This window comes from Oryzias latipes, chromosome 6 (assembly GCF_002234675.1).
Source record: "Oryzias latipes chromosome 6, ASM223467v1".
Lineage (NCBI taxonomy): Eukaryota > Metazoa > Chordata > Actinopteri > Beloniformes > Adrianichthyidae > Oryzias > Oryzias latipes.
Window position 1 is genome coordinate 27,692,899 of NC_019864.2, and position 12,938 is coordinate 27,705,836.

Genomic DNA, 12,938 nt, shown 5'->3' on the forward strand with positions numbered 1-12,938 from the left:
CTACCAGCAACACAATTTCATCCTCTGTAGAAGACTTATATCTTCCAACCACTGAATAAACTCCTTTTTTGTATCTACAGAAGAGGTTTGGGGGTCCTCAGTGATGCCAAGTGTGTAGATTTGGGGCTGTGGGAATTGTAGTTTTTACTGGATTTAACATGCTTTTGTGGCATTTTTTCTGATGATATATTAAGAAAATTTACCTTAAATCAGTATTTTCGTTTTTTTGTGTTGTTTTGTTTGCCAATTGATGTAAATCAGGATCAGGCAAAACAAAAGCTGTTTGAAAGAGAGCTTATTTGTGATGTAGAAAATGCACTGAGTGCTCTGCTCCATTCTGATCCATGAATGTTTTTGTTTTCCTTGTCTGAGCTGGAATCTGCATCTTAACTGAACAGCTGGATAGCTGCTATTTTGCTCAGCATTGTTGTTGAACTGGTAAGATCTGGGGGGGTTGAGGGGCTGTAAGCTAGCAGGAGCGAGTGTAAACAGAGAGCTCTCAGCAATGGGGAGGGTAAGGGGCGATCGAGGTTGCTTCACACCAACAGTTCCGCCCAAAACTCAGAGGTGAATTTCTGCAGAAACTGTCCAAGAAAAAAATTAAAAATCATAATTTAAAGTCTTTTATTCTCTAAATCAGGGTTAATTATTTTGCCCCATCTTTTAACTGCTTGCAGCCATTCCAGTGTTTTAAAATCTGCCAGGTCACCACAGATTCACAGGGGTGACATTATCCGTTGTCGGCCCCCCCCAAGTGATGGAATAATATTGCAGAGCTGCACATGACCTAAACAGTTTTAAACTTATATTTTTAGAATGTTTTTTTTTTAATGCACTCATTTTCTTTTACTTTCTTTTACTCTTTTTATTTCACTATTTTTCTGCTGCTCATGTATTTTACTGCCCTCTTTTTAACGTTATACAGTACTGTTATTTTTAATTATTGGTTCCAATTTGCTCAGGTTTGCATTTTCTCTTTTTATGGTAAAGCACTTCTGTACCTTGATGGCGTCAGGAATTACTTTATAAATAAAGCATAATTCATATTTACTGTATTTTAAATACTTAGGCTCATCCATGTAATGAAGGTGTCACATGGACACTTTAAGAGTTTGTTGTGGAGTTTCTAAAAGACACAAAAAATGCTGCTTTACTTTTTTTAAAATGATGACTTTTCCATTTTTCTTTCACTCACTCTGATCTCCCATAAGTGGCTCCTATAATTTTGTTAGATGGAAGCAAGAAGATGCTTTAATCTCTCTCCAACCCGGTTACCGTGGTAACTCCAGGAATATTATGCAAATCAAATCCTTAATTAATCCCAAACTGCATCTGTGGTCCTACTGAACCGCCTCCACCAGCAGGACGTGTTCATAGTGTTCATAGTGTTCAGCAGGATAACTTATGTGTCCATCTTTTTTCTGTTTTTTTTTTTTTTTCACACATCGGGATAGTGTTTCTTGGATTAGTCATCAAAGGTGCTTATGAGTTCATCTGCAACACGGAGCTGAAAATAACATTTGGTTTTTGAATATTCATGAGGTGTGCTGATGCGGGCTGCTGTGCTCTCTGAGTAAACAGATGAGGCTGCATCCCAAACCTTCCAACGAATCTGTTGTGTATTTACTTCTCTGTCTCCTCTGCAGCATGCGGTAAATTATCCTGCGATGGATGAAAAACTAACATGTTTGTGGAGGGAAGCATTTAGGAAGTGCGCTGGCCCTGGTGTCTTTACAACAAACTCCCTGCGTCTTCATGAAATGTCAGAGTGGAGGCTGGATAATACACAAACAGCAGGTTGTCATGCGTGAACGGAGTGTTTTTCACTGAGGACTCCCCCGCCTTTTCTTTTTCTGGAAGCCCAGACTTAGCCGAGCTGACAGAAGGAGGACACGCAATTCATGAAAAGGCAACAGATGATGAGCCACTGTCCTACAAGGGATTTTTTTTATTTTTTTTAACCACAGCCAGAGACAAGCCTTCACTGACCTCACTGACTCAGGCACATCTGAGGAGCACAGCTGTTATGAAATAAAAAAAATGGAAGTGTCTCCCAACAGGAGCCCTAAAAATAGGCTGTGACAGCTTAGCTGATGGAATGGAGTTCCCCTTCCCTGCTGCTGTCTTCAGTATCGGGTTCTCTATTTGTGTGGGACAAAGGGTTTGTAATAGGAGAGTGTTGTTTTGTCCTAGTGGACTAAATGGATCCGTGTCACAAGACAGGACAGTAATTACCGATCAGAACACGGAAACTATCGGATCGAGTGGGCGGTGGAGAGGAACATTCCACTTTCTCTCTCTGGAAGCTTTAAATGAAAACATGGGGGGATGTGACGACTGTGTCACTGCAAATCATTCACAGATTTTTTTAAATTCTTAATATGTATGACTATTACATTTCTTAGATTTCTTATAGTTAATGGGATAAAAAGAAATATGGTGTTTTTTGAAATTACAAATCAACTTAATTTCTGCAGATCATTCCCATAATATTGCAAAAAGGACTGAAAAAAGGAAACATTTGAATTTCTTAATCCTAATTAAAGGGGATGTAATAAAAGCAATTTATTTAACTGTTTTATTTTTAATAGATTCAGAATTTCAGAATCAGAATTTTTTTATTACCATTGAATGTACAACAAAAAAAGCTTGGTGTTTAAAAGAATGCATATATGTCAGGATTAGATTTAAAAAAAATCATTCTAAATGTAAAATATAGGGGAAAAAACATTTAAAATATATAAATCTAACATACATCATAGGATAATAGTAGACTGTGTTGGTAGCATAGCAGGTTATCACAAGGGTTTTAGACCCTTAGTTTTTTCTATTGATTCTTTCTTGCATTTTTATGTTAAATAATAAACATTTGTATATTTGTCAATTGTGATAGCTACAATTATTTAGGGACTATGCTTTGGAACTTTTCAAACAAAAAAGTAAATCCCCCATTTTTTTTAAAGTGTTGATATTTTGAAAATAAAATTGTTTTTGTATTTTCCCTTTAACCTGTTTTGCAAGTTATTTATAGTCAGTCCACATTGGCTGATGGACTCACACAACCTTCATAGTTGGTATATTTAATCAGATTCTTTCGATTTTCCACTGTGCACGGGATGCGCGCGCGCGCTCTGGTGTTTATATGTCACGGGTAATCCCTGGCTGCCCCCCCAAGTGGGTACAAATCACGGTGTTCCCTGTGCCATGTGACCTCCTCTGCTCATGTCTGACGGAGGAGGGCGGCTGACGCGATGGACCGATCCGATTGGATTAATGCGAAGCTTCGTCAAAGTTGCCAAGGTTACCAAAGGCGGACAGGAAGTAGCGGGGTTTCCCTTTAAAAAATAAGTGCCAGTTGTATTAACACTATGCCAACAAAATAATTATTTTTTGTTTAGTGTGTGAAAATGAAGGTAATTTGACTCAACAAGTAGCGATGTATATATTAACGTTTCTTTGTGGTGCCCAAGCTATTTATTTTTTTCTTTAGAACTTGTTTTTCGTTTTCTTTTTTTGACTGACAGATGGATTAGTTAAGGAAACTCTTTTTACTTTGTGCCACCAAATTGCCTATTTAGGATATTTACATCAAATTACATGTGTGTTCATCTATGGTTGGAATCAGTCACTACTCCAGTTGGTTAAAATATATGTGGCGCTTAGACGGACTTCTGATGGGAAATGATCACATCTTTAAATTGTTTCGAAATAGAAAGAGCTTTTATTTTGGCGTATCGCTACCGGAAGACACCCTTTTGTTTTTCCACCAGCTTCACCCTGAACGTTTCCGAGCATCAAACCACCGACAAGGCAGGGAAAAGTGCTCTCAGTTTCCATTTACCGGAAATGTGTTGATCCTGGAAGACGATGCGAGGCTGTTTTATGGTGACCTTTGGACCTCCGAGACCAAAAGGCGGGAGACCTGTGTGAGTGAGCCTTCCGGAACCGCCGCCGCGGAGCTGAGCTCCGACGCGACAGGGCGGGGTGATGCTGAGGTTCCGGTATAAAGACGGTGAGAAAATGGAAACCAGAAGAGACCCGGGGCCGGCAGACGACGCAGAGCGCGCATGTGGAAGAGAGTAGAATGAGAAGTTGAGCGAGCTGGTGTCGCAGGGCGGCCGTAACCGTCAGGAGAGGCCGGCGGCTGAGCGAAGCGGGTGTCTTTGCGGCGCGCCTCCGCCCCCTGTCCGTCAAAACAATGAGGAAGCTCCTCTCATTTTGTTGTCTTTTCCTGATTACCGGCGGAGCGAGCTGGGCGAAGGCCGGCGAAAACCTGACGGCGACCGTGGACAGCAGCACCAACCTGACGACCGACAGCAGCAGCAGCAGGTTCCTCCGAATCGGGGACGGATCGTTGCGGGAATTTGAGTTTCCGGAGAACTCGGACGGGGTGATCGTGATCTCCAGCCGGTTTCGGAGCTCCGACAGGAAAGACCGCCGGAGAGAGACGGTGAGCGTCCGCTCTCTGGACCCGGAGGTCCTCTCCATTGTGAACGTGACGAACAGCAGCCTGAGCCACGCGGGTCCTTTCAGGAGCTTCGTCATCAACATCCGCTCCGGGTTCCCAGGCCGGGCTCAGCTGCAGATCCAGCTGCTGGACCTGGACCAGGACCGGGACTCTATGCCGGTTTTGGTTGAAGAGAGGACAGACTACTCCATCAGAGTGGCGCCTGACAATGACCCGGCCACCCGGCTCATCCAGTCGGGGGGCTTGTCCCATTTCACGGAGAACCCTGTGTTGTTCGCCTTGCTGCCTCTCATTTTCGTCAACAAGTGTGCCTTCGGGTGCAAGGTGGAGGTGGAGGTGCTGAGGGGTTTGCTGAGGAGCCCCGTACCACTGCTTCTGGGTGTGGTGGGTCAGTTCCTGGTGATGCCATTCTATGCCTACTGCGTGTCCCGGTTGATCTCCTTGCCCACGGCGCTCTCCCTGGGCCTGGTCATCACCTGCTCTGCCCCGGGTGGTGGAGGCGGTTACCTGTACAGCCTGCTGCTTGGAGGGGACGTCACCTTGGCCATCTCCATGACGCTGGTCTCCACCTTGGTGGCCACTGCAGCCATGCCTCTGTCGTCTGCCCTGTACGGCCGGCTGCTGGGCGTGCACGCCGCCCTGCACGTGCCATTTGTGAAGATCCTGGGCACGCTCCTGTTTATCGCCATCCCCATCTCACTGGGCATGCTGATCAAGCTGCGCTTGCCCGGCCTCACCCGCGTCCTGCTGGTGCTCATACGACCCTTCAGCATTGTGCTCATGATAGGCGGCATCTTTATGGCCTACCAGATGGGCGCGTCCATCCTGGCCAACGTCAGTCCCGAGATCGTGGTGGTTGGGGTGACGGTGCCTTTGCTGGGCCTGGCGGTTGGAGCCGTCCTGGCTAAGCTGGCAGGCCTGCCATTGCCGCAAAAGAAGACCGTTAGCATCGAGGTGGGCGTCCAGAACAGCTTGCTGGCCCTCGCCGTCATGCAGCTGTCTTTCCGGAGGGTGGAGGCAGACTTCGCATCCCAGGCACCCTTCATCGTGGCCCTCAGCAGCACTTCGGAGATGCTGCTCATGGTCCTGGGAAACTTCATCCACCGGCGGTTGTGTGGCTCGGCCGTCCTCAGGAGTGACGCCTGATTGTAGCTGCAGGTTTGCAGTTTTGTTCTGAACTTTTGTGAAGAATGAATCCTGTGGAAATCTGGTTTCCCGGAGTTCTGGCTGCAAGACGCTCGACCAATCCTATCCACTCATCACTGTTGTTGTACACAAGCTGGTGAATGGACTGTTTGTGGTTATTTTGTTGTTGGATTATTATTATTTTTTCATGATGACCAAAGGCCTTCTACCCTCTTTGAGACCTTTTTGTGTTGATTTTACATTACGTACTTTTTCAGATCAGATTATACTGTGAGATACTTTGATGTAAATATTCATAAAAAGAGAAAAACCTATCAAAGATGAGATATTTTTATACCAGATTACTTTTTTGTAATCGGAAATCAAAGACATATTTGTATCATGTTTACAAGAGGTCCACATGTCGCAGTCTGGAGGGAATTTTATTGGCGGACGTGCAGAAATTTTGTCAATCTAAAGGAATGCGATTCAAATGTTGGTTTTAAAAATGTTTTTCAGTGATTGTGTGTCCTGGATCTTAAGATCCTTGTACTTGAATATTTGCAAAGGAAAAAAAAATAAAAAAAGTACATTCAATCCTTCGTCATGTTGTTTTTTCTGTGGTATGTTTGTTAAGGGACTCGCCAGAGTTTGACATTTACTCAAAGCTAAAACCGAGTTGGATTTGTTGGAACCTTCTTCCCGGTACAGATGGAGGATGCTTTTATTTTGACACACCGATGATAAAACAAACGGCTTTGTGTTGCATGGTGTGACAGGGCTTTAAAAAATAGATTTTAATAAAATTAAAATAAAGTTTCTCCAGGTCTCAGGAGACTTGTGCAGGAAAACCACACGCGTCTTCAGTCCAATTGTGTTGCTTTTCCTAAGCATTTGTGAGGAAAAATATCAGGAATGGAAAGTTTCAGCAACTGGTTTCTCAAGCTGTAACCGTCAAAACATTTGCTGTCGGCTTAAAACCAAACGAGGCCACAGACCAGGAACCTTTTTATCGTGGAGAACATGTTTTAAAACTTCCCAAACGTTTTTTTTTTTCCATAAGAGGAAGTTCCTGCCTAAACGGAGCGAGGCAAAAAGTGAAAGCGGGCCAGTAAACGGGACTCAGCTCTTGTTTGTTGAATGTTGTCATAGATTAAATCTTGGAATAGCAAAAGCGTGCTTTACAGGAATAGTGGGAGATTAGAGGTTTTTCTGCCACAATCTGAATAACATGCCTTTGTTTTAGTAAACTCTAGTGGACAAAGTTCACTTTTTATCAAATCAGTGTTGCAGAATAACATGTTGGTTTGTAAAATCTATAGTTTTGACCTCAAGGCGCGCTATCAAGAACATGCAGGTATTTTAACCCGTTGTAACGGTTCACATAGGAGCAGATAGGGTCATGTTACCGTGGAATATCACAGGAGAACTCAGACCTGCTGTTTTCCATAGACATGACTGAGCCGTCTGGAATGTAGCACAACTATAACGCCTGCAGGTCTCAGAGTACTGTTTGTTAAAAGGCACAGGAGGAGTGTTCCAGCCTCTGGTGTTTATGTGTTTGAATAAGAACAACTGGATCCCTGAGTCATGATCGGGTTCCCCGTTCTCTCACATTTCAAACTTCCCTTCTTTGTTTTGTGGATCACAGTAGTTTGATCAGCGGAGGCATATATGTGACCTACTTACTGTAAATGGAAACTACAAACAAGAGTGCAGCTGTTTTATCATCAAATCATCGATGCAAAAAGGGATTTTCCTTGTGATTAAACTTTTTATTAAATATGGTGCTCTTGATTTGAATTTTTTCTGTTATAAAAATGTAAACATTAGAAGAATTTAGTGACAGAAAAGTGCGTATGAATGCCACCATTGGGTAGCATTTTTACAGGTAGAGTTTTTTTTAAGTGCACGATCTTTGGTAAACGGTTTTCAACGAAGGAAAGTTATCCTTTAAAGAACAAAACAAATCATTAATTTAAAAAAAAGAAGGCAAAACATCTGACATATGACCTTGCTGAGAGGAAACATTGTAACAAGTGATCTGTCTCTTTAAGAGCTTAACCCTGAAGAGCCCAAAAACATGTTAATTTGACCCTTTTGTTTGCTTGTTCAATTTGGGTACCAGCAAGGAAAAACAAACAAAAAAAAAGAAAAAGAATAAATAACAAACCAATTAAAGCTCTGAGCTGTGTTGTATGCCCCGCCCTCACTGGCTCAGCAGCTGGCACAGGGGAACGCCACTTTTGTGAACTCGCCGCGCTAATGCCGTTCAAATTCTACAAACATTTATTTCCAAATTTTTCCCATTTTCCCAATGATGCTTGAGGAGTTATGAAGCACTACATTGATATCAAAAGGAAGAATTTACATTTGTAGCTGGAATTGAAGGAGAAATAAAAAAAAACCATTAAAGATGGCGGCCTCTCCACGAGGTCAAAGGTCGATGGAACTTTGGTTGTGGTTGTAGACAGAACTTGGTGTGTGGGAAAGTTTGTGAAGACAAACACTTTTTTTTATTTTGTTGTCGCCAATTTTCACCCTTTGCAACAAAAATGGCCGCCATGATAATTTCAAAACTTGATTTTTTTCTGGCATTTTTAGTTGATTCTGAAATCATTTTTTATTTTTTTAATGGTTTCAAAATAAGAAAGAAGGATTGTGAAAACAATCTGGTCCTTGCAGTCCAGGACCGCTGCGGGACAAAAAAACATCTGCCAAAGAGAATTTTTCGTAACCCTTGTGTTACTTTAATATTGGGAGTGGGGTCATCTAGACCCACTAGACAGTGCGCTGAACCTTTTTTCTTCAATGATTTGTGATCTTCACTGGTGTCCATGGATTACATGAAATCTTTCCACCTTTATCCACCTTTGTCATGGTAGGGAGGACACGTCAATGTAAGGGCGGGGTCATCTAAGATAGCACAACTATGTGATGTCGGTTGTTTAGAATTTCTGTTTCTATAGGAATAAATCGTTGCATAATTCACAAATAGCAGGTAAAGCTGTATATTTACTTTTCAGAGGAGTTTTATTTTGAGCGGGGGCCTGATTTTTCTCGTGCCATTATTGCATACATACATTTTCAGTTTGTCCTACAAGTTGATTGAAGTCAGAAATAACGTGTGTCCTCAGGTGTCAGAGTTTGTTATGCTGCACAAGTCTGACAGGTCATGATGCTCTGCTGCAGCTGCACTTCCTCTCTCTGCACGTCAGCACTCCTGTTTGTGTCTCCCTCTAACACATTAGTGGCACAATAGAAAAATAGAGAGCTCTTAAAAATGCATGAGGACACATTGCATTAAGTTTTCATGAGTTCCCCAACACAACTCTCATGGGACGGCTGTGGAGCTGTGGACCTCCCAGCTCCACAGCTCCACAGCCCTGCAGCTGTGGAGCTGGGAGGTCCAAAAATGCACTGAGAGAGAAGCTCGCTGTGCAAAAAGCAGTTTCATGCAGTGGAAGATAAATTGCAGTGATGAAAATTCACAGTTACTGAGCACTTCCTTTTTACACTTGAGGTTTTCCATGTATTTGCTGTTTAAAATGACTTTAACAGCAGCACAGTGATCTAAGAACAAAAACCGATGCTTTGCTTCTGTGTACAACATCAGCATTTAAACTGTTAAATAGTACACAAAACAACAACAAAAACTACTTGCTGACAATTGTTATCTTGAAGCCTAAATTTATCCACTAGGGTCCTAAAATCTATTTTAGGACAAATGATGAAGTTGCTTTGGTGAAAAGATTGCAGTTACACCGTTACCGTTAAAGATTATTTTAAACTGTTTCGGCTGTGGCCATATTTTGTTTAGTTTGTTCCGTGTTTTTGGTATTTTTCTTTTATATCAGAGTGGGACTTGTGTTTTTTGTGGATCTTTGTGTTTGTATGTCTGTGTGACTATTTTCAGGTGTGCTGAAAAGGGTGTGGCCTCCAATTGGACCAGAGCTGGTGGAGGCAGCCTTAAAAGCACCACTTGGACCTCCAGACCATGAGAAGGGAGCCTTGCAGCAACAGTCTCCATTGCAGCAACAGTCTCCATTGCAGCAACAGTCTCCATTGCAGCAACAGTCTCCATTGCAGCAACAGTCTCCATTGCAGCAACAGTCTCCATTGCAGCAACAGTCTCCACTCCATCTTGGCCCTCTTCTCCATTTTGTTTTGGACTTCACCACCTGTTTAGTTGTGTGTTGCACTTTACTCTTGTATTTTAGTATTTTGTAGTTTTTGTGGTTTTGTGCCCACTCTGTTTAGTCCTTTGGTTTGTAGTTATGTTAAGTGAAGCTGTTTTCTCCTGTTTTTGTTAGTTCAGGGAGGTTAGTGTGTTGCCATTGATTTCCCTTTACTTTCATTTACAGGTAAGATTACATATTTCAGTTAGGTGGAGTTTTGTTTGTAATTTTGGCCTTGGTTCACCCTGAAGCCTTTTTGCTTCACTTTAAGTTCTTGTTGGTGGTTATTTGTAAATAAATTTGTTATACTTTTTGTATGGGGACATTTATTTGGTGTTTTTGCTGATTTTAAACTTTGGTAGCCAAAAACTTTACTTTTTTATATTATGCCCCCCTATGTACCAATAGACACAAAAGGGGGCATAACATAATCAAATTCAGAAACAAAGATGCTAATCCATACCAACAATCAGCACAAAAGAGGAATAAAACAAGCTGCAACAGAAATAGTCACAAAAAGGGAGTACTTTTCAGTGGATACGTCTTTAAGTGTGGGAAAGTGCAGCAGCAGGGAATTGAGGCTACCGCCCAAACATCCTGTGATTGGAAACAACCACTTTATACACTGATGGACCGGATCCATGATGTGCCAATTATTTATACCAGAAGAAGCTGTGTTTTTACTCAGTTGCAGTTAAGTTGACTACAGGATTGATTTTCTGTCTCTTTCGTTCTCTTTACCATGACAACAGCCTGTGAAGTTTAGTAACGTTGCTTGTACAACACTGCAGTCTGGGCTCAAAAACGTTTAATTTAGGAAGAAACTTTAGAACACAAGGTAAAAAAGATAACAAATTTCTAGACACAAATCTTTCCATGGATGAAATAATTGAACAACATTAAAGACCCACACCAATAAAAATTGTGTTTTTAACATGTTCTGATAACATATGTTAAGAAAATGAAGCTCAAAATTGCATTTTTTTTCTTTGTGAATCACAGACTCAAAAAAGCCTTATTTGTTACACCACTAATGTTAAGGATGGTGTTGTGAGGGGCTGTAAACTAGCAGGAGAGCGTGTAGACAGAGAGCTCTCAGAGATGGGGAGGGGGCGGGGCTGCTCCTTGCCAATGGTCCCGCCCACAACTCACGCAAATTTCTGATGAACTCCTGCTGCTCTGCTAAATCTATGTCCTGGAAAATGACTGAGTTTTTTTTGTTCTGCCATAAATAGCATAAACATATTTAATTCAATTCAATTAAAGACCACTAGTAGGAACGCTTTTAAAATAGTTTAAAAGATGATCGGAGAGGGTCTTTTATAAAATTTTATACTTCAGAAAACGGTTGCTTAAAACTGCGAATGCTCCTTTATAATCAAAAACTTCTTCAAATATTTTATGGTAGCTGTCAGTAAACTGCAAAACAACGTCAATCTAATTCCTTTGAAACAATTTGTAAAATTGTAATAAAATCTGTATTGAATTGTTATACCAAATAAAAATTGTAAAAAAGATGCACATTTAAAATTTAGTCAAAGAAATACAAAAAAAAGGCAAAAAACTCAAATAACAGTGATGTTTGTAGACTTATGACCTTCCAAACCATGTTTCAACAGACAAGAATTACTCAGCAGAAAATGAGGTGCAGCTTCAACTTTATTGTTTCTGCACACAATGATCTGCAAACACACACAACAATTTACCTTCACGGACGACACAAAAGTAGCCTGTGACTTCAATGAAAGCATTAATTACACAACTGCTGATACAAGCTATAAAACAACAGTCACATCTTATGGACATGATGTGACACGGTTGTGGATGTGAATGTGACATGTGACATGACAGTTGCAATTTAGACGGGTTGAGAACACAGACAACGAACTTTACAGCCTGATTTGCATATTTACTGAGTGTGATTACCACTTCCTGCCTTTCAAAAGAAGCAAGAGATAAGCAGACAAGTGTGATCCCTCAGTTTTTCAATGTGCAATGACTGAAGTGAAAGTGAAGTGAAAAAGGTGGAGGACTTTAGGTCATGAGAGTGTAGGAAAGAGGCGTGTGGAAAAAAGTTGTAACAGGCGGAGGAAGATTTCAAATGTCAAACTCTACTTTTACTTTAGTTAATGATCACTGTATTTAATTAAGCAAATGTGATTCAAGTGAGGTTTTTGCTTTGTTTTTATTTTCTGTCTTTTTAATCTATGCATTTCATCATTTCTGTAATGAGTTTGATAAATATGTGTAAATTCTTTATTGGTTTGACTACAATGCTTGAAATAAATCAATAAAATCAAAATCAAATCAAAATCAAATGTGATGGGTTACAGCAAGAAGTATAGAAGACTGGTGAAAGCAGACATGTTATTGGTTTAGATCACAGACTTTGAGACAAGTGGCAGAGTTGGAGGTAGCAGAGATGAAGATGTTTTTTTTAAATGGTTTATTTCAAGCAATCAAATAAGAATAATACATAAAAACAAAACAATCAGTTATATTTGGGAATGAGAAGATAGGATCCAGTATGACTCTATCAGAAGAGCAGCTCATGTTAGATATTCTGGTGATGAATGCAAGAGAGCAGACTGAGATGGTTTGGACACTTTTAGAGGAGGGAAAGTGATGATGTTGGCAAAAAAGATACTGAGGATGGAGATACCACAAAAGAGGATAGACGAAGACCAGAGAGAAGGTTCATTGGGTTCATTCATTTAGTGAAGGAGGACATGAGGGTGGATGCTTTGAGTTAGCAGTGAAGACCACAGGGGAGCAACCTAAGAGTAAAGATGAGCATACTTTACATATTAAATATTTCCATATTTTATTTACATGAATATATTTATGTATATACAGTACTTTGCATAATACATATTTTATACATTATAATTTCCTGAGTTATTTTTTATTAGGAGATATTTTATGTGAATCATTATTGCTTAGCACACTGAGCTATTCTAAGAAACAATAAGGGTGAAATAAAAACACACAAAATCAATTGGGAAAAGAGAAAAGTACAATTGCTTTTAAGATTGTTGTTTTAAAAAACGAGGTTGTTTGTGTTAATAAAGGTTTGTTAAAAAAAATAGATTCTAATAATAGCTGGAGCATCATCATTGGTTGGTGGTAAACACTCGTTCCTGATTGGCCGCTTTACCGGCCAATGA

At 40.8% G+C, this 12,938-nt stretch overlaps 1 protein-coding gene across 1 annotated transcript; it reads left to right on the forward strand.

The window, feature by feature from the left end:
* Nucleotides 1–3,573: 3,573 nt before the first annotated feature.
* Nucleotides 3,574–6,195, forward strand: slc10a3 (solute carrier family 10 member 3). The gene has a single exon (XM_004069819.4). It carries the CDS (start codon nt 4,199–4,201, stop codon nt 5,612–5,614), a length of 1,416 nt encoding a protein of 471 aa, XP_004069867.1. The 5' UTR covers nt 3,574–4,198; the 3' UTR covers nt 5,615–6,195.
* The last annotated feature ends 6,743 nt before the right edge of the window (nt 6,196–12,938 follow it).